The following is a 22,106-nucleotide window of genomic DNA, read 5'->3' as shown; positions in this document are numbered from 1 at the left end:
TTACTTTGTGCCTCAACAAAAGTGTTTTCTCTTTCTTTTATTGGACAAATGGTAAGTTTACTTTACGGATAAACTTGTGTTTGTTTGTTTGTTTTTACCTTTTACCTTGTTATTTAATATATTGTAACTGTTATGAGCAGTGCTTACAATATTGTATGATCGTTAAACCTGTATTATGCTTTACTAGATTTAAAAAATGTGCAACTTTTAGCTTTAAATGTGAATGATATAATCTCTTCTGCATTTATCCAATTAATTTAATTTTTCCTTATTGTCTTGTTGCTCATGAATCTGAGTGCAGTATCTGTTTTTACCAGCAGGCTGTACTCTATACAAGAAAATATCCACTGTGCAATGCCACTGAGGGTGTCGCACTGCTTATTAGTACAAACTAAAGCCAGTCAGACAGGAAATGTGTACTGTAAGATTAAACAAATATATGTTAAATTCACATTAAAAACAGTATAATTTGCAGCAGGTACAGTACCTAATAGCAGCAACAAACTGCATTCCTGTCCGAGTGCACCTGAAACTAGATACAGTGACGAAAGACGTGCAAAAACGGTAAACACTTCCTTCACTGTTGCTGTGCAGGAATGTGAACTCTTAATCTAAATCTGTGAGCGGTCCAAGCTGATTGAGTGACCCGTTGCCTGGCAGCCTGAACCCCCCACCAGTCACTGGACTAACACAGCATTCCCCGAACACATGTTTACACCGCGAAACACACTCTTTAATACTGAGATACACTGATCCATATTTGAGGTTCTTCATCAATACAATCCAGCAAATGATTGATTTTAGGTTGACATGTCCTGTATGATGTTATATGTATTTTTTGTTATCAGTAGATATATGAAAAGGCAATTTGGACCAAAACTTTCAAAATAAAACACTTATTTTATACACCTCTTTTAAAATTCTTGCAACTTTGCCTTGTGAGAAAAAAATAATCCAAAGTGCAAGTTTGGAGTTACTAATCTGTCTCCCCCTCCACCCCTGTTCTCCTGTTGCTGTCCCCCTCCTGGACTGGCTGGCATGTGTGTGGAATAAAAATGTGCGAGGCCTTTTGTCCCTCTAGTTCCAAGTAAGTGCTCTGCTGTCACACGGGAGAATAGGAGCTCGGAGAGAGCAGGTTTTCTTCATCTCAGTAGGAGGAGAGACACATGGCTGCTTAAAGAGGAGCTGAAGAAGAAGAAGAAGAAGAGAGGGCAGACCCCTGACCCTCCGGCCTGGAGATGCAATAGGTATTAAACTTCTTTAGTAGTTAATTATTGGAGTTATGAAGTGAAAAACATTCTAACTGGTTAATTGTGTTACTTTATGTCAGGTCTCAAGTTTTCCAGAGGACAAATGAGTTGTCATCGGAAACCATTTTTCCTCTGTGATATGGATTCAACCTGCAGCTCCTGACAATGTTTTCCTGAGCTGAGAGGATTGTTAGGAGAAGACGCTGGTGGAGTTTACACAGGTATCATTACGGCTGCTTTGTTTTCACTCACTTTACAAATTTAAATGTGAGGCTCAAGTGACAGGGTATTTGCAGGACCAGGACTTTGGACTTGAGGAAATGTTTCAACAACATAAAACTGCTAATAAGTTGATAATGATGGTAAAAAATCGATCTTTTAGCTAATAACTGAGAATCTGAATTCCTTGAAACCGTCCAATTTTGAAAGCTTTAAATATTTTATTATGCAGTAGAAATTAAAATTTAGTTTCATACCATTTAATGTGCTATAAATATATCTAAATATACAAAATGTTATGTTATATGAAATGAGTGGTTGAGCCGGCCTATTCACATTCTTGCCAAAGGTATTGGTGCCTTCAAATGGGGTTGCGTTTACCGTGTTTACGAGTTGGGTCCATAAGAACGCCCCCTCATGTCGTATTTATGACCTCGGAAGTGGAAAGTTTCTAAAATTTCCGAGTTCACGACTTGTGGCGTATATTTTTTTTCTTCGTAATTTTATAATAGGTCTGAGGAAAAAACATTTGAACATACATCAGCGGGATAAGAACCTAAAATGACAGAAACACCTTTGGGAAAAATTTATTTGACATGTATTTTGACTTTTTAGTTTGTCCCATCCGCTCCCGTCCAGATTTATGACCTATACTGCAGCCGGCCACCAGGGGGCGATCAAGATGTTTTGACTTCACTTTTGGGGAGTTGTCATTGCGTCTATCTTTGTATACAGTCTTTGGTGCAGACATGAGAGTGGTATCTCCTCTAACTCTCAGCAAGAAAGGGAATTAAAGAGTGAATTCTGTCTTTAGCCTGACCTTCCTTTCTTTATTGTCTATCTGTTGTCTATGTTTGCTTTTCTTGCAGTGGCCTGAGGGCAGGATAGACCGGCAGACAAACATTGAGTGTAGGATGGAGGAAGCAGCCGAGGACAGAGACAAGATGACCAGCCAGCAGGGTCTGTGTGACCCTGATCAGAAGACCAGAAAATGCCCCGGGATCTCCACTCTCAAAGTACTAAAGCTTTCTGTAATCAGCACTCCTCTTGCTGTTTACTTTTAACTCTGTTTTCTTCGTCATGGGCTGAAGTTCATTCTATTGATGCACTCAAAGTAAACATCAGTTAAAAGCCTAAAAGGCAGTGCAGGGTCAAAGGGGGTTAAACTTCGATAAGCGTGTATAGATGATGGATGGAGGGATAAATGCTTAAAATGTAAAACGCAGATCAGTTTTTGGTCAAATTGAACATTTTTAGAGAAAGGCTTTCCCCCCAAAAGTAGTTTGAATCAAGCCAAGAGCTGCTGATATGTTCTTTTCGAAAGTCTTTGCAGGCCACATTTCTACTCTATCAGCATATCAACTGTAGTCAAACACTTCAGCATCAGTCCTGAGCTCAGCCTTGCCTGATTGAAGGACTACATCAGCATGTGTAAAGTTAATGGAGTATTTCCCCCCACAACACATCTATATAACAACTTCATCCAAGACAGTTTCCTCACGGTTCCTGAGCTCAGTCTCTAGATATTGGGTTGAAAAGCAAATTTATACAGCAAAATATACACAGTGCTTTATGAGCTCTAATTAAAGAAGACCTATTATGCTTATTTTTAGATGCATACTTGTATTTTGGGTTTCTACTAGAACATGTTTACATGCTTTAATGTTCAAAAAACACTTTACTTTTCTCATGATGGCTGTGATTCAGCACCCCTTTTCACCCTCTGTCTAAAACGCTCCGCCTCCCGAAAAGCCCAGTCTGCTCTGATTGGTCAGCTGACCCGCTCTGTTATGATTGGTCAACCGAACCGAACCCTTCGGACTCCGCTCCAGCTCCGCTCTAACTAGCTTTGTTTGCCAAACTAGGCACCCTCTAGGCAGGTATTGTGCAAATGTATTACTTGGTGACATCACAACATTACAGAAGAAAAGGCGGGACTTCAAGCGAGGTGTTTCATTTGGTAATAAGGGACTAAAAATCAAAGGCTGTGTTGGCAGAAACCGTTTATCTTTTTTAGTTTGAGGATTATTATTAAAGTGGATATAATCTATATTTTTATAATAACAATGTATCAAATGACAGGTTTAAACATTTTAGGTGATTGGTTTCCTCAAAGTAGAAATGGTGATATTCAAAAAATGACAGATGACTTTTCACGTTTGTATAATATATGAATTATTAGCCTATTTTGATAACTTATATTTCCCCCTTGTGTTTTCTAGTTGTTTATTGTGGCACTGTCCTTCGCCTGCTTCTCCAAAGCTCTGGCAGGAACCTATATGAAGAGCTCCATCACTCAGATTGAGAGACGTTTCGACCTCTCCAGCACGCACGTCGGACTCATAGATGGCAGTTTTGAAATGGGTACCATCTATCTTTTGAAGTGTTGTTTCTGCCACTTTTTTCTGTTTGACTCTGTAGCTGATGATTCTCTAAATATATAATGTTTTTTTTCTTCTGCTCTCTTGGTTTCTCTTTCTTGGAGGTAGGCAACTTGCTGTTTCTCGCTGTGGTCAGCCATTTTGGGGCCAGGCTTCATCGGCCCAAATTCATTGCTGTGGGCTGTTTCCTTATGGCCGCAGGGTCCTTTCTCACGGGCCTGACGCACTTCTTCATGGGACGGTAAACAGCAACAAACGCCAGACTTTTAGAAACTTTTGCGAAGCAAAAATTTGGAGAAAAAAAAGAGCTTCAAATGATCTTTTTTAAAGTCTCTTTGCGGTTTTCACAGCTACGAGTACAGCACAGTCATCCAGGGTTTCCAGAATGACAGTGTGACCATCGCAGCCTGTGTGGATCCTCTGAAAACAGAAGTACCTGAAGTTCAGATTGAGCCTTCTGTGGAAGTCAACAAAGGTAAGACTGTGGGCTACACCCAGGGGTCAAATGGGCACCTTCAAAATTATTTCCACTGTCACATTAATCATTTGGATTTCCCGTCATCTAAATCTACAATAAGCAACAGTTAGATACGAGGTCCACCACTTTGGTCTAGACTGAAATATCTCAACATCTAGGCTACAAGGTTGACATTTGTTGTTTCAACTCCGGGTCTGAAAAGTGAAGCCAATGTTGAAGTGCCTTAAACCTGCATTCTTTCTAACAGCCAGCAGAGGGCGACTCCTCTGGTTGCTAAAAGAAGTCTGATTGTATAGAAGTCTATGAGAAAATGAGCCTACTTCTCACTTGATTTATTACCTCAGTAAACATTGTAAACATGAGTTTATGGTCTCAGTCGCTAGTTTCAAGTCTTCTTCAATACAGCATGATGTTCATTTAGTAAATTATGGTCCCATTTAGAGTCAAATAGACATTAAAACAGAGGATGCTTTAGGGCGTGGCTACCTTGTGGTGGACAGGTCGCTACCATGGCGTTGTCCAGTCTGGGAGTTGTCCGTGTTTTCGTCTTATAACTTTGACCCTTTCACAGTGTGTTTTCAGCTCATGAAAGTTAATAATAACATTTTGGTCACCTAAAAATGTCTTATTCAGTGTTCGGTTGTACTTAGCTCCACCCTCTCGTGTCACTTATGGTTGCAAAAAAACAAGACGGCGACAGCCAAAATGCCGAACGTGAGGCTTCAAAAACATAGTCCACAAAACCAATGGGTGACATCATGGTGACTACGTCCGCTTCTTATATACAGTCTATGTTTTGACTGAAATGCTGCTAGCTTGGCCTAACAATAAAACTTGTACAGTACTGGTCATGTGGGTGGAAAAGTCAGCTGCCACCAGTAGCATACTGACGGCCTTAACATGAAACCTGGTTCAAAAGCCTTAACAACTCACTGGCTTTGTTTCAATCATCCCTGGAATGCACTGATCCTGGTCCGACCCTCAAAGCCACTCACCTCCCGTGCTGAGTAGGCCGACACTGTACAGTACAATTATCCAGTGCCAGTCATCAGTCTATGACATGTGGACTGCAGAGCAAGAAACCAACAAGAAAAAGAAAGAGACAGAATAATATGTGGGACCATCAGGTCTTATAACATCACCGAGAAGAAGGCAGACGTCTGTTATATTTATGGTAATAAATTTAGCTTGGACACATATCTGTTTATGTATCCTTCAATATTTTGAGGAGTTGCTCTCGTCCGATGAGTTCTACTTCCCTTACTTCAGTTTTTCTATTGTTGAGCCATAATTAATTCTTCTTCTCACAATAACACGTCATACACCCACAGAATGCAACGTATTGATCCTGTTCAGCCACACAGATGAGATTTATTTAGAAAAGAAATACAATATGGACGTCACACACGGTGCAGCGGTATGCAAGCTTAAAGCCGAATCCTATTACACTGATATTAAATCACAACACTACGTTATATTCATACGTCGGGTTTGAGACTTTATTTCCTTTTTCTCTGTAACTTATGAATGGTAGGGGGCTTTTGATACACATGCACCAAAGTTTTTAGTATTTTCTACATTTGAGTTTAGGAATGGCACTGATCGTCAATGATATTATACATTTAAAAAAATTTATTTAATGTTAAACAATACATCAGAGATAGTATAAAGCAGTGTCTATGAATATCACAGTTTATCAGATCTTTGTAACTCAGGCTTTCCTTATTGTGTGTGTGTGTGTCTTTATGTAGCCTGTGTGAGAGAGTCTAGTTCCCACATGTGGATCTATGTGTTCCTGGGGAACGCTCTGCGAGGGATCGGAGAAACCCCGGTTACGCCTCTGGGCATTTCTTACATCGACGATTTTGCCAGAGCTGAAAACTCGCCCTTCTATATTGGTAAGATATCTTTGCACATTTTGGGTTTCGAGTGGAATTTTTAAAGGGTTCAAATGTCATGAATTGTGTTAACCAACAAACACATTTCTTAAAACTTACACATAGATTGTTATGTGTATCCTTTATCTTCTTAACTCTTATCAAATGTCTTTTCACCTCCCCTTTCAGACCACATCATACAAAATGTTAATCTATCGATTGGTTTATGATTTTGCAGCTTGTCTCCAGACCATCACTCTCCTGGGTCCCATGTTTGGTTTCCTCCTGGGCTCCTATTGTGCCAAACTATATGTTGACATTGGATATGTTGATATCGGTAAGTGCAATGTGTTTGTTTTGCAAGAAGTAGGCTATGTATCATCAGTTAGTCTTCACTCTAAATACTTAGCTCCACCCTCTCGTTTCATTTCTGGTTGCAAAAAAACAAGATGTCTGTTTCTGTCTGAAATCAATAAGGACTCATTGTTTCAAAAATTACAATGAAATTAGAATCAAACGCCTCCCGTGTAGACGACAGAGTTAAACCTATGCACGCCTTTTGGCTAGAATGTCACATTTTGATAGAAGAGACATTGTGACTCTGGCTTGAGCTTTATTTCAGACTGATTCGACCAGCCTGCTGCTCATGGTGCAAAGGTCCGTCAGGATACCACAAAAATAGGCTCTCACCTGTCAGAACAGCTTAGTGAGGACACTTCTGAGTGTCCCTGTGAGGAACTGTCTCAACTCTCACAGATAGATAAGGTAAAATCAATAATTTATTGGTCAAACAAACTCAATCAGTCCACCTGAAGTGTGCAGTGTCGCTACTAGTGTGTCCCATCCCTGATAATATAAGACGCAATTTGCCTGTTGTCAAAATGTGTCCAATATGGTCATTCACACAAAGGGAAGTGACATTGAAATTACAAATGAAAGTGAAAAATGAAACATCAGGCTTCCTGCTCCTGCTGTGCACTCACTTGAAAACTATTTTCTGGCCTCCAGAGAGTGTGACCATCACTCCTAAAGATGCCCGCTGGGTGGGCGCCTGGTGGATGGGCTTCATAGCGTCCTCCGCTCTCCTCCTCATCTCCAGCATTCCCTTCTGGTTCCTGCCCCGCTCGCTGCCGAAGCAGAAGGGAGACGACGGCAAGCCAACTCCCGCCCTTGAGACCCTGGATGGGATAGATGATGCCCCCAACAACCATCACAACCTCAAGCTGACTGACATCGCTAAAGGTTGGCATTTAGGATTTGGTATTTTAATAAATTACAACATGTTTGCAGGTTTATGGTCATTGTTTTTTACTTGATGTCCTTCCACAGGGTTTTTTCCCTCGCTAAAGCGTCTGTTGGGAACTCCTACCTACTTCCTGCTCCTTTGTGGGAGCATCCTGAAGTTCAACTCCTTCATCGGCCTGTTTACCTTCAAAGCCAAATACATGGAACAACAGTTTGGACAGTCTGCCTCCAGAGCTAACTTCCTCATAGGTAAACAATGTGCTTCGTCCGCACACTATGCACTACATACTCAATAGGTGTACTATCGTTCGACATGTGTGGATGAAAAGTAGTATGTATCTTTTCGGACGCACTGAACTGTAATTTACGTCGCCACTTCTTGAGGGCCTTCTTGCCGGTTGGAGACGTGTAACCATGGTAACACGTGCCAACCTAATGTGACCAAAAACGACAGTTTGTGAGAATCAAAGTCTGCATTAATTTAAAATATATATTACACCTAACAACAAAGTGAAATCTTATACTTGCAGTTAAATTGAAGGGTTATTGATGTTACAGCCGGCCTTCATGCTACTACAGCAGCCCAACACGGACAAACACTGGCTCTAGATAGGGCCATTTGCGTTTTCACATTTTCGCGTCAGACACCGTAGTTCTTTGCACAAGAGAGAAATTTGAGTTTGTTGCAATCTGCAACCTCACCACTAGATGACGCCAAATCTATAGGCCTATAGTAGGTCATATCGTCAGCATACAAGCGAACGCTCCCCTACACGTCCCTTAGATGAAGGACAAAGGTTCAAATGGTACACTTCTGCACAAAGCAACGACTTATAGAGAAACTAAATATCACAGGGTGTTTGATGAGAGACTTCCTACTGTAAGAGAAAGTGTCCAGACTCCCTCGTGTTTTTCTTCTAGGTGTGTTGAACCTGCCGGCGGTGGCGGGGGGGATCTTCCTGGGAGGGCTGCTGATGAAGAGGTATAAACTGAGTTTGGTGTCAGGAGCACAGCTCTCTTTTGCCACATCCTTCCTGGCGTACCTCCTCATGCTGCTGCAGTTCGGCACCAAGTGTGATAACATCCCCATGGCTGGGCTCACCATCTCATACAACGGGTCAGTGCAGAGGGCGTACGAAGAAGCTTTAAAATAATGTACCAAAGGAACAGGATTTTTATATGCAATAACCTGCAGCTAATATGAAACATAAACCCCTTTTTACCCTACAGGACGCAGCTTATATCATCCGACAGGGATATGCTCTTCTCAGAGTGCAACAGAGACTGCTCGTGTTCAGCAGAGGAGTGGGACCCCGTGTGCTCAGACAGCGGCATCACCTACGTCTCTCCGTGTATGGCCGGCTGCCTCAGCTCCAGTGGATACGGCAAGAACACAGTATGGGTTGCACACGTAGATGCACAAACACACAGTGTTTACAGAAATAGGAACTCTGTATGATTAGGAATTAATCACAAATGTGTTAGATTAGACGTGTTTATCAGCAGTACCATGCAGCCCACAACCCTTATTCCTCAGCAGACAAGAATTTGAATATTAATTTCTTCGCTTCCTCTCCCTGCTATAGTCAACACTCTATACACTCCCCACTCTGCATTGTGAAATAATTACTTTATCAAAGTATAAATTCATGTTATTTTCTCTGGAATTACTACCAAAATCTCATTCAAAGCCCTTTAAAATAAATAAATTAAATTAATTAAATTAATTAAATTAAAAATTAAAAATTAAAAATAAAATAAAAATAAAATAAAATAAAAATAAAAATAAATAAATAAAACAATATACAGTATACAGTTACTTAAACCTAGAGAGTTTACATGCATTAGATAATATTTCATTATTGCATTAAATTAAAATTAATTAATTGGCAATAATAAGGTCCCATATGTCAGAATTTTGTATATAATCACATTTGTCACCTAATTTATCGATATCATTTATTATTTTATTAAAGTTAATTAGATTTCTTGACGACAGGAGCCAGTGGGATCAGCACAGCATGCATTGTGTCTCAAATAATCTAAGTTCGAAGGTCCATTTATTGTGACCCATTTATCCAAAGTCATTCATCTGCTACTTTATCGCCTCCAGTAATTCATTTAATTTCAAGTAAGTCATCCCGCTACATTGCAGTTTCTCTCTCTTTATCAGGTCTTCCACAACTGCAGCTGCGTGTCCGCCTCTTACCCAGCAGGCAGCAGTACGTCCGTAAGGCTGGGCCAGTGTCCTCATGCCAAGGACTGCGGCCGTAGTTTCACCTCCTACATGGCCGTATCTGTCCTCAGCTCCTTCATCAACTCTCTGGGAACCACGCCTGGCTACATGGTCATCATACGGTCTGTGCACTGATTTCTGGCAAAGAATGATAATAATGATAACTGGGAATATTTGTGCTATATGTAGATCGTTGTTATAATCTGAGCCTAAGTGAGCTGTGAGTGGCATTGCATAGTTTCAATGCTAGCTTCATATTTCAGCATACAGACATGAGAGTGGTGTCTATCATCTCAAGTAACTCTCGGCAAGAAAGCAAATGAGTGTATTACCCAAAAACTATTCCTTTAAAGGTGCTAAATAAGAGATTGGGAGCATTGTTATGCCTCCACACGGCTCTCAACATGGTAACGTAACATATACTGACGCTGTCAGACCCCTCGGCGTCACTTTTAGGTCGCAGTAAACACGTGCTTAACATGAATTCAACAAAAACAAGTGCATAGCTTGAGGCAACAAAACTACTTAGTTAGGTTTAGGAAAAAAAACAACATGGTCGGGCTTAAAATTACTGAAAATGTGACTGAACGTTGTGTTTGTTGGACCCGTCCACCTCCCCTCCTACCCACCCGGTGTGTGTCTCCTTCGCTCTTTAAACTACGTCACCACACTCCAAGTTGCTTCGGATGGGTTTCCATTGTAGGTAATAGAAAGCCCGGTGCGTTGCATACCGGCGCTAAAGGGTTTCTTGTGCAGCAACATTGAACGCCGACGGCCATGACAGAGCGTCGGTGTTTGACACCCTGAGAATGAGAAGGGGCTGATATAAATGACTGTGCTGTTTTGTAATTACAGGTGCATCTCACCAGAGCTCAAATCCCTTGCGCTAGGTATCCAGGCCATGGTAGCTAGGACTCTTGGTAAGCTTCATTTAAGTACAATCATTTTACTTTTTCATTTGGACTTGTTTTGTTTTTCAATGTTGGCACAGTTGCTGATCGGTCCCAAAACTAAAGCTCCCTCCTCCTCCTAACTAAAAATGACACCTCAATCAAGTCAAAATAAGATTATATAAATATTTACATTTACAATATTTCTCTCCATTTCAATATTGTAACAGTACATATTTGGGTGTCTGTAGGTGGTCTTCCTGCACCGGTGTATTTCGGAGCCCTGATTGATTCAACTTGCCTGAAGTGGTCGATCAAGAAGTGTGGTGGCAGGGGGGTATGTCGCATCTACAACTCTGAGATGTACAGGTACGTCACGGACTACAAATGTGGAAATACAACGTGATTGCTAATATGAATTTACTAAAAAAGTGTAGAGTGTTTCTCCACCACTTTAAACACCGTAGCAATAAATATTTCTGCCCTTTATTGGCTTCTGTCCATTTTTTTTGTCTCTATTTTCAGGATCATCTTCCTGGGTCTGATCACTTCCCTCAGTGGTTCCTCGTATTTCTTCATCATTGCCGTCATCGTCCTCCTCAGGCGACAGTTTCGAAAATCAGAGCGAGGAATAGAGACGCAGGACACAAAGGCTTCAAAGGCAATTGAACTTCGAGCCACATTAAATCCCACCGAGGACCAGCCTGGCGCTCCAAAAACTCCCAAATCGCTTCAAGCTCCCAAAGTTTGGGTACGGATCGCAACAGAACTGGAGGAGGGAGAGGAGGTTCACAGAACTGAGCAGCTCCTTCGAGATGGCAGCTACACAAATAACATCCTGACAGAGACCACTGTTGAGTTTACTCCTCTTCCAAGTGAGGAAGCAAAGATAGAGATGGACGGGCTGGAGCCAGGGGACGAGGTGGAAGAGGCAAAAGATGAGGTTTGCAAGGAGACAAAAGAGGACAATCTCACAGATGACAAGGAGTTAGAGAAAGAAACAACACACTGCAAAGAAACGGATGGCCCACAAAACTAAGGTGGGCACCAATGTGGTCTCAAACACTGGGACCTTTCTAGAAATGTTACTGAATTGGGCCAAAAGTCACATTTACCTGGATTTTCAAGAGGGAATGCTTTTTCATCTGGGCTATAGCATGCTCTTCCTCTTTTATTAAAGCTGTTGTATTGAATTAGAAAACCCGATTTCACAGCTGTAGAAACATAAAAATGGAATATGTTGACTCATGATTACACAACAGCCGTGCAAGACCCAAACTGAAAAACATTATAGAGGAAACTTCTCGGTCAAAATGAATGTTTTTTTCTTTTTATGCCAATAAATTAATCCTTCAATGTGTGATATTGTCACATTCAATTTTTGCAGATCTGATCTATGCGCAGTTGCGAAAAAAAACCAATGTTAAAGTGGCAGTAAGAAGTATGTTTTTGGCATCATTGGGCAAAAATTCCATAATAACCTTTCAGCATATTGTAATTCAAGTGTTCTGAGAGAAAACTAGACTTCTGCATCATCATGTCTCTGTTTTCAGGCTTTAGAAAATCTAGCCCGTGACGGGAGACTTTGACCAATCACAGGTCATTTCATTGAGAGAGCGTTCCTATTGGCTGTGCTCCGGTCATGTGACCGGAACTTGGCGTTCCTTTAACAGATTTCACAATGGTGGCGTCGTCACAAACTTTCTCATTTTACAGCTAAACCGTGCACTACAAGACGATTCTGAAAACCTTTGAGGAGAGAAATTGGCATTAAGGTAACAGAATATTGATTCATATTTGATCAGCGCTGCCTAGTTTGACCGTTTGATCGGAGTTCGCGAGTGATTGACAGCCGGCTCTCATAGACTCATTGACAGATCAGTTCTTACTGCTTGTTTTCCTCCGGTCTGTGAAATCTTGCAGATGCCGTAAGGAGCACCGGAGGACACAGAGGCACATGATTTTTTCTCAGGTTACCTGTTTCACGTACTACTGTCACGATATAGCGACCGTTTTCTAAAAATAACTTTTTTTAATCATATTTGCTCCAATCTCGCCTACTTCAGCTTTAAGTAGTACGTCGTACAACAGTCGGACACATCCCCAGTTAACAACAATGAACATGAACAGTCATTATCAGAGGCCACAGCACCATTACCTTTACTGGCACCGGCTACTTATCTACTAATCAATCCCCAGTGACTCCTGATCCCTCTCATGTCCATCCATCACTAGAGGAATACTAATACTGAGCTTCTGTATTGGAGCTTCCAAACCCCAAATCTGTGCACTAAATGTGGAAATGGAAACAAAGTGGCTATATAGAAGAAAAATAAGAGTGGAGAATGCCACCCATGTAACATCTGGCTCCACACTAAAGTAATCCAAGAGACAAGAAAACAGAAGAGACGTGTTTCCCCAGACTATAGCTTATAAAAATAGACTTAAAATCCTACACTTACCACCCACTTACTCTCTCTTCCTCTGCTTTTTTTCTGTCTTCTGCCTTCCCTTCCACTCCGTTCTTCCTTTCAAGATTGTGCACATTAACCTTTCTAAACAAGCTGCTCATGTAGTTAAATATTTAATAGGTTAATTATATATTCAGTTAATTTTTCATTATTATTTTATCAATCAGTGTTTGCCAATGACACACGATATAATTGCATTAACAGGCATTGATAACATGCAAACTATATGATCCATGTAAAAGTAGAGAAATCTGTCACTCCATCTCTGTCTGCAGTTACTGCAGGTTTTCTTGGGACGTTTACAGGAAACACAAAGAGGTGTTCGTTGGACCGTGATGGGTTTTGGGGTTTTGGGGGGTGTTAAATATCCATTAAGACTGCACTATATCTCTCTGTTAGCTCAAAGCTGCGGTGAAAAACCACCAGCACTTAGCCTGCAGCCTGTGGCGGCATATCTCCACTGAGACCGCGGGATGAACGTCACAAACATGGTCAAGGTAGTCATTTTAAATTTAATGTTTAATTTAATGTTCTTTTCGTGCGTTCTCTGATAATTGCATTTTTATGACCATTACGGTATATCTCATGTTCATTTTCTATTTAAGGAAATCAGCTTCCGTGCACCAGATGATTTTTCCAGTTAAAGATAGTAAGAGTCAAAGGCCAAGTAAACCAATTTTGTCAACAGAGGGTTCCTATATGAAGTGAGTGTGACTTTGCTGGGAAAAGTTGATGTCATATATTTCCATGCACCAATCAGAGTTTAGAAACATTATAATCTGATGACAGTAGGGTGCTCCAGGGATGACGCATTTTTATAGGCCAAACAGCAAGTTAGCATCGCACTGGTTCTCTAAACAAAAAGTCAATGGGAATTTTCCATTGGGTTTTGGATTATTTCAGAAAATAAGCTCTGTGGCAAACAAACGTTTACGATACTTACACGTTTTGTTCCGTAAGATAATCTTCACAAATGACATTAGACTTTAAGCGAACTACACCACGATCGCATCCAGGCAAGTGTAAACAACGAGACTGTTAAGGTGGACAAGCTGGCGTGATGATGTTTTGTAGACTCATTTGTTAGCAACCGCCTTTTTTTAAGACAAAAACTTCAAAATTCCCGATTGGGATATTTACTGACGTATTTTATAACGTAGAGAAAAACGTTAAAATCTTTTAAACTTGTGTTAACCACGGACTCATGAATCTAACTATAAACCCATTAAAAAAAAAACATTGACTTCCAGACGAGGGAACCGAAAGTGCTAAAATGCTACCTCATTTCCGGGTTTTAGGACTTCCTGTAGCACTCTGTTGTGGGATAATTTCCTTTAGTCATAAATATCTTAACCACCAATATTTGACCTGCGATTGTTTTGGTCACATGGCCATGGGGGGCAGCGGTAACAAGCTGTAAACACAAACACTGACATCACTTTTTAAAGTTGATATGTCTTACTTGTCAACCAATTTGCACATCCACCAAACACGGAGCAACATTAGAATTCATTTGGAGTCGTGTTTCTGGCCACATGACGATTGTAAGTCCAATATTCACTCTCTTTTAGCTCTGTTTTTAGTAACCGCTAACTCCGGAGGGAAACATCTGGGTCTTTAACTGCTAAATGCTCCGCTACATCCACTGTGTGCTGTGCTGGTAGTCAGTTTTTTGTTTTTTTCAGTTTTGAAAACAGCTGCCTGCTCTGGCTGAAAACGATAATGATGAGAGCCGTGAGAGTCAACCAAAACAGTAAAGTTGTGAACGTAAAAACCAAAACAAAGAGCTGAGAGATGCTAAAATGTTATGTAGAGCTGAGGGGTGATATTATCTGTGGGGTTTTTCACAATACACATTATCATTTAATCTATTGTTGATATAAAAAATATTGATTAACAGCTTTAAAGTTACAGAAAAATACTTTGCAGGAAACTAATGCAAAGAGATGTGCTAATTGCTCACTAGTCAGATTTCCAGGTCACGTGCGTCAAGTGTTGCTCACCATCGCTTCATTAATTAGTACTTTCTCAGTTGTTTGTGACGTGTCCCGTCAAAATAATGAGACGCCATTCATTATTAACGATAATTCATCCTCAGATTTATTATTCATCGTCGATGAAGCCCATAGGGAGGCGGAGGGGGGGCCAGAGTTTGGTGACCCAAAAGTCCATTACGTGTCTCAAGGTAAACAGGGAGACAACTTTCCTCTCCCCAGTGTGGGTTTACGGCGGGTCAGTCCCATCACGGAGGCTTGATGACAATGATGACGAAGGCGATGATGAGGATGGTGACGTACGAAGTTGTGTGTGTGTGTGTTTGTGTGTATGTACTGCGAAAATTTGCATTTCCCTGCGTGTGCACAGGTTAAAGAGTCTACATTAAGGTACAGATGAGTGTGTGTATGGCAAATATAAGACCCTCTTGGACTTCCCGACACCCCCATACACCCTCCCCCCCCCCTCGTCCTCCCCATTCTGTGTCAATGAAAATGCAACAAGGCTATATTTGGACAGAGCTGATGTCACAAGTGGTTTGAGCGAAGAGCCTATAACTGTTGGAGTCTGTTTGTGTGTCAGTCTGACAAACCCTGGACTGCTCCAGTGACAGACTGGGATCTGCTGGCTACTGGCTGACACAACAAGAGAGTAAGTACTATTTCTTACTTACGGACTTTGTCTTTTATACAGGAAATTCTTGTGTATATACAAATGGGTTGCCACAGGAAATTAACAATTTTTACTTTTAATTGTAGGTTTGAATAGGATATTTTCTTAAATCTCTACCTCTTTTCAGATATTTTTTAAATCTTTAAATCTGTGTGTCAAAACAGAACTTCTATTTATTTTAAATTCAAGATTCAAAAGGGTTTCCCAAAGAAACCAAATATGTATTGTTGCATCACATGATGGGAAATGTGCAGAAAATGATGCAGAACATTTTTTTTATTTAAAGTAAGGAAGAATCAAAAGCCATCAAATATATACAAATATAAATATGTTTTACTCAGGAGTATGATCCACAAAAAAAAGTATCTAGAGCTGAAATGATCAATCAACAGAAAATATTATAAATGTAATTTTTCAAGCAAAAGTGCAAAATATTTTCTGATACTAGCTTCTCAATTCTGAGGATTTGCTACTTTTCTTTGTCCTGTGTGATTATAAGTTTAATATCTTTGGATTTTGCACTGTTGGTCGGACAAAACAGACAAGACATCACCTTGGCTTCTGACTTTGTGTTTTTTGTGAAATTCTTAAGGGGAATTTTTGTATTTATATATATTATATATTTTCTATTTTATAGGCAAAATTAATCGATTAATTAATAAAAATATAATAATAATAATAATAATAATAATAATAATAATAATAATAATAATAATAATAATAATAATAATAAATAAATGAAATGAAATAAATAAAAGAAATAAATGAAATGCAATAAATAAAAGAAATACAATAAATAAAAGAAATAAATCAAATTTAAGAAATATATAATTTGTTAGCTGCAACCATATGGAAAAAAATTATATTCATAACATCAGTGTTGAACTGCTTAATGCTTGGTAGGTGCTGGTGGATTATTGTTACTGATGCATTGAGCACAGCTTTAAATTAGACTGTAGGTGATTTATAGATTGCATGAAATTATAGAGAACAATACTTTTCTCTTTTTTTCTCTTAATAGTCTGGAACGGTTTTCAAATTCAGAATTTCCTTAGAAATGACACTTTTATGCATGTTAAATTAGGACATTATGTACTGATGATGAACATAAATTGCTAAATGTCTGTGCTGCTGTCTTTGTAGTTAAATAAAGGTTAATTACAACAAATATTGCATGCAAATTATTCACAATAAATCAAACTCTGTTGTATCTGTGTTGATCCAGGTAATCACCCTACACTATGTATCACCTGAGGGTGCCTGTGCTTCTCCTCACGCTGCTTGTGTTGCTGCGCTGTGTCACCGCCGCCCCGAGCTACAGGTAAGCGTATCAGAAGCAATGAGCTCTTTTGGTGTGGCTGCATGTGCAATGATGATGTGATTGTGGTCTAAGATTAGGGGCAGAGTTTAAACGGTGGCAAGCACCAGCAATTCCAATTCAGCAAGGGTTTCACTTTGCTGATCATATCAGATCTGAGGTCAGCAGACAAGCAGCTGAATGTCATGGAAATTGTGTGACAAGTAGGGCTGTAATGTTCTGTGTGGTGGAAGTTGTGTGTGTGTGGGGGAAAGCGCTTCATTGTGCAACTCGTGGGGAGCTAAGTGCCCACATTTTCTTCTTGCTCTCGGGACTAGTGGATGTTCTGAAGAGGGAAGACTGTAATCAGCTATCAGAGTTGAAACGGTTTGGCCCTTTTTTCCCCTTCTGTGATTCAGGTACTTCAGTCCCAGCTCATCCAGCGAGCAAGAAAGTGCTCTCCCAGACAGCGACGGCTGGTTAACCCCGGGGTTAATCTCCAACCCGTTCCTCGGCCTCGTGAGTACACGGCCAGAGAGGGGGCTCACAGCCATGAACAGGTAACGGCATTTACAGAAACCAGTATCCTCATCCTCATTATTCTATCTATGAGTGTTACTGTGATGTTTAACTTTCTTTTACCCATCAGTCACCACATAGAGAAGAGGAAATGCAACACAGCCACCTGCGTCACCCAAAGGCTAGCAGACTTCCTGGTCCGCTCCAGTAACACCATCGGCACCGTCTACGCGCCGACCAACGTGGGATCTGGCACCTACGGCAAGAGGGACCTACTGCTGCCGCCTCCCTTCTACCTGCCTCTCTAGTGCCGACTGAGGAACCTCCACCGAGCACTCCTCCCACAGTGCTCTGATGATATAACCATGACATCTTATGTAACAATGATTGTGACAATGACGTTACTAATGATGACACTGATAGTGATGATAATGATTATGAAGAAATGATTATTTTATAAACTTTAAAGAAACAGTGCCTTTAATTTAAACCATTTTGTTCTGGCTTTGTGTGTGCGTGTGTGTGTGTGTGTGTTGTGGCTCTGTTATAATGATGTATATATAATAACAATACAAAAAAAAGTAAAATAATAAAACAATAAATAAAAGAAAAACAGATGTAAAGCCATAATATGAGATAAATGTTGATTTTGATAATAAAATTGTGAAAGTATATATTTTAAAAACTATCTTTGTGCGTTTCAAGCCACATTATTAAAGTTATGACTTTATTCTCGTAATATTACGACTTTTTTTCTCGTAAAGTTATGACTTTATTCTCGTAAAGTTATGACTTTATTCTCGTAAAGTTATGACTTTATTCCTCGTACTATTAGGACTTTATTTCTCGAAAAGTTACGCCTTTTTTTCTTGTAAAACTTTGACTTTATTCTCGTAACATTACGTTTTTTTCTCGTAATATTCAGACTTTATTCTGTAAATCTCAGATGTTTTTTCTCTCAATGTGGCCCTAATACTCCGTCGTACATTGTCTCTTGGGCCCTCACTGCATTAGACTTATATACTATATACTTAGACTATAAACTGTGTTACCTTCATCACAATGCTCAAACATTTTGCGGCTCCAGACAGATATTTTCTTTTTTTCTTTGCCTAAAATGGCTCTTTTGATAGTAAAGGTCGACCCCTGGGTTAGAGCCAAGAAATGTTCCTGCACATAGGCTAACTCGCCTTAATCTACAGATTAGATAAGTAAAATATAATGTATTAATTTAGTGAGCCTTTTAAGGTGTTAATTGGTAGATTTTGCAAAAAAGCAAGTAAGCAAAACGTCAAACTATTGCTCTAAGTTAACTTTTAGAAAACATTAGCCTATATTTTCCCACATGATATATCTCATAAATTATTTAGGCCCTACATTTTTGTCAATAATGAACTGAAACTCTATTACTCATATGGAGATAACATAGAATGAGTTGATAACTCTCTGTTGGTGGAGAGTAACCCATGATTTAGATATATCAGTGATTCTTATATGCTGTTTTACATGTTGTTGTTGTTTCTTATATCATATATCTTAATTTTGCATCATGAAAAGGTGTAGTTAAAGACATTAAAATGAAAAACACTTAATGTGCATTTTGACAGCAGATTTTTCAGTGAAATTTAGGTGAAATATGTACGTATTTACTTGTGATTATAGTTCATTAAAACCCTTAGCATTTACAGTCCAATAAATAAATATAAAATAATAAATAATAATAATAATAAAAAATAATAATTATAATATATAATAAAATAAAAAAATAAATATAGTCAGGTTAATTAACTGTGATCCCTTAATGTTATCAATAATGGAGGCTGTCAACCTCCATTTTCCGGGGCTCCCCCTCACAAATGTCAATTTAAGGTGCAAGTAATCTATGCATTATGTTAACAATTTAATATGTGTTTGTGGCATTTAGTTGGCTTTAAATTAAAGAGAAAGTATCTTGATTAATATCCAAAGCAGCGTGGTTTCCATAATATGGTCTACGGCCCCACAGTCTGTTGAAATGCATCCACAAAAACCTCCAAGAGCACTTTTTATCAATGAAAATTAAAAAAATATGTTCCATATATTGAATATAATCAGTGCTTTTATTTCATAGACAAATAAATCCTTTATATTTGTGATCACATTCTGTCTTCTTGCAGGGGTTATTCTGGGTAACGTAATGAAAATCAAGAGGGGAGGTATGACGCACAGCATTAACCTGTGTTTGATTACCAGTGACCCAATCATCTCAGACACTGACATCAATACTCCCATGCATGGTTAACACCGGCATAAAAGGTTTTTCAAAAATAGAACAAGTGCCTGCTTTTGCTGATGAATCCAAAAACAATGCAGCCATTATCCGCCAAACACCCTGACAGAGGACGGGGGATCGTGTCAAGATCCGTCGATTACTTCATATAAAATCACAAATGGCTCTGTACTTCAACCGTTATCTGGTGGTTGAGTTGTTTATCGCCGCAGTAATGACGGCGGATGACTGTTTTTGATGGAATTTTAGATCTGATTCATGACCCGGCGACCACATTAATCTCTGACATTAAAGATGCAATTGTGATCCAAATATAAACACGAGGGGTTGCCCTGCCTTCAACATTCAAAACAGAGGACTGTAACCTCCCACTCCCACTGATAAATTGATTTACTGGTCTTTTAATGCAGAGAACTAAACAAAAGCATTCAGTATATTTGTCTGTTACCTTATGTTTGTCCATGACACAGTGTATACGAGAAGTACTGAGATAAAATCCTTTTATTCATACTTGGCCGTTGAAGGTGATTCTAAATCTTCTAAAAATAGTTTTTTAGACTGTTGTCAGGCTGTTAAATAGGTGTTATCAGTCGCTATAAGCCTCATAGATGTGGGTCATTAGGGGCCTATTGCAGCACCTAGTAGGTTCTATCGTCTATTCACACGGTAGATCACCAAACGAAGGTATAAAAGAAGACGACAGTGACCTTTAGTGACTGTAGTATTTATGGCAGGAGCAAAAGAAGAAGTCAGGCGCTGTAGTATAGACAGTGTGAAACTCCATATGGGGCGGAGGTCAGAGGATGAATGGGACACCAAACACAGGGTTTTCACCTTGGAGACCGGATCTTGCAACCCGTGTGAAACCAACGTGTAGTTGTCTTTGTGTTTGTAGGTATTTTAACTGAAAACACAATGTTTTTCCCCAAACTTAACCAAGTGTGTTTTTTTGCCTGAACCTAATTAAGTTATAGTTTTGTTGCCTAAACCTAAAGAAGTTGTAGTTTTGTTGCCTAAACCTAAAAAAGTTATAGTTTTGTTGCCTAAACAAGAAAATAGAATAACTCAAGTAAAGTTCCTTGAATTTGTACTTAAGTACAGGAAAGGAAATGTTGCATCCTTTAGTTGCTAATGGACCTTGAGTTAAATACAAAACTGTGTTAGGCTTATTTGCATATTTGCATGTAGTGAGAAACAACTCTTTGACAACGTAGCGTTCCGAGTAAGTCATTAATAACTCCTAGTCCAACTTCTGTTCCTCTCTGTCTGTCTCTTCCTCTCAAACACACACTTACGTACACACATGCAGTGAGCACCGCAGCCCTCAGTCCTCAGTCCGCACCTACATATATTTATGTTGATGAAACAGACGAGCTATATTCATAACAAAAGTTGATTTAATACAGAAAAGATTAACTCTTTTAATTCAATGAATCACTTTATCCTAATTGAGGATTTGACCAGGTGTGCTGCTAGGACTTCTGGTACCTGGAAACAGGTGGGAACTGAAAACGAGTTGTTAAGAGAGGCTTTAAGTAATCAGTCACATTTTGATGCAAGTGACAGAACAACTTGTGTCAGTGCTGAAAAACTAACAAAAAGTAAAATACAGTTCCTCAATATATTCTGTGTTCTGTCCTCAGATGGAGCATCCACCCCAGAGGCAGTGTTGCTCATCAACTCCACAGTCAGCATGCTTCATGTAGTGTGGTGCCTCCTGGTGGCAGCAGACTGCTACATCCCTCAGACCCAACCTGCACCTCCACAAACAGCTTGAACAAAACAATTAGGACAAGATATATATAATAACAACAATAACAATACAGTAAATATATCAAAAAAGACAAGTGTGTGTGTGTGGTTAGTGTTTGTGAGGAGGATATTGATTTAAATATCTATAAAGACTTCTTCAAACAACATTGTGAGTGGGAAAAAATAAAAAAAAAACATCAGTAAGAAGCTGATTCAGATTGTACTTTTTAAATTAAATTACATTTATTTGTTTAAATTAAAAAGACATTTTTACACTTTTACTTAACCAAAAGTAAAAATGAAATGAGTCTAAATAACAAATAGAAATAAACAGTGCTACTGTAATTTAATGCATGCTCATGTAGAGATTACAATAATTTGTTTTTAATCAGAGTTAAAGTGTTAAACTGCTCCAGATCTCATCAGTCTCATTGATTTTCCAGATTCAACTGACTGTGCACCATCTAATTGGTCAGTGGCATCTGATTGGTCAATGCAATTAGTCTGCGCCATCTGATTGGTCAGCGCCTCAGGTGGGCTTGTCTGGGGGCGTGG

The 22,106-nt window shown here is 39.4% G+C and overlaps 2 protein-coding genes across 3 annotated transcripts; both read left to right on the top strand.

Annotated features, from left to right (window-relative positions):
- Positions 1-1,070: 1,070 nt before the first annotated feature.
- LOC119483137 (solute carrier organic anion transporter family member 1C1-like) lies at positions 1,071-11,936 on the top strand. Of its 2 annotated transcripts, XM_037761214.1 has the most exons (17): positions 1,071-1,247; positions 1,331-1,419; positions 1,455-1,471; positions 2,339-2,485; positions 3,692-3,833; positions 3,959-4,091; positions 4,201-4,325; positions 6,080-6,226; positions 6,444-6,542; positions 7,214-7,447; positions 7,535-7,699; positions 8,372-8,567; positions 8,681-8,846; positions 9,624-9,808; positions 10,542-10,606; positions 10,828-10,945; positions 11,102-11,936. In XM_037761214.1, the coding sequence occupies exons 2-17, from the start codon at positions 1,416-1,418 to the stop codon at positions 11,613-11,615; spliced, it is 2,457 nt and encodes an 818-aa protein (XP_037617142.1). In that variant the 5' UTR covers positions 1,071-1,247; positions 1,331-1,415; the 3' UTR covers positions 11,616-11,936. The 2 variants fall into 2 exon arrangements, with proteins under 2 accessions (XP_037617142.1, XP_037617143.1); XM_037761215.1 differs by lacking the exons at positions 1,331-1,419; positions 1,455-1,471 and having other exon boundaries at positions 1,072-1,247.
- A 2,301-nt stretch (positions 11,937-14,237) lies between these two features.
- Positions 14,238-18,218, top strand: LOC119482433 (islet amyloid polypeptide). The gene is made up of 4 exons (XM_037759907.1): positions 14,238-15,693; positions 16,940-17,035; positions 17,431-17,571; positions 17,661-18,218. Exons 2-4 carry the CDS (start codon positions 16,956-16,958, stop codon positions 17,836-17,838), a joined length of 399 nt encoding a protein of 132 aa, XP_037615835.1. The 5' UTR covers positions 14,238-15,693; positions 16,940-16,955; the 3' UTR covers positions 17,839-18,218.
- The last annotated feature ends 3,888 nt before the right edge of the window (positions 18,219-22,106 follow it).

Source organism: Sebastes umbrosus, chromosome 23, assembly GCF_015220745.1.
Source record: "Sebastes umbrosus isolate fSebUmb1 chromosome 23, fSebUmb1.pri, whole genome shotgun sequence".
Lineage (NCBI taxonomy): Eukaryota > Metazoa > Chordata > Actinopteri > Perciformes > Sebastidae > Sebastes > Sebastes umbrosus.
This window is presented reverse-complemented; position numbering and strand designations above follow the sequence as displayed.

Coding starts and splice junctions, on each gene's coding strand:
- LOC119483137 (XM_037761214.1), top strand. Junction 4,326..6,079: donor TTCTGTGGAAGTCAACAAAG/GTAAGACTGTGG, acceptor GTCTTTATGTAG/CCTGTGTGAGAGAGTCTAGT. Junction 7,448..7,534: donor GCTGACTGACATCGCTAAAG/GTTGGCATTTAG, acceptor GTCCTTCCACAG/GGTTTTTTCCCTCGCTAAAG.
- LOC119482433 (XM_037759907.1), top strand. CDS start 16,956: ATGTATCACCTGAGGGTGCCTGTGCTTCTCCTCACGCTGCTTGTGTTG. Junction 17,036..17,430: donor ACCGCCGCCCCGAGCTACAG/GTAAGCGTATCA, acceptor TCTGTGATTCAG/GTACTTCAGTCCCAGCTCAT. Junction 17,572..17,660: donor GGGCTCACAGCCATGAACAG/GTAACGGCATTT, acceptor TTTACCCATCAG/TCACCACATAGAGAAGAGGA.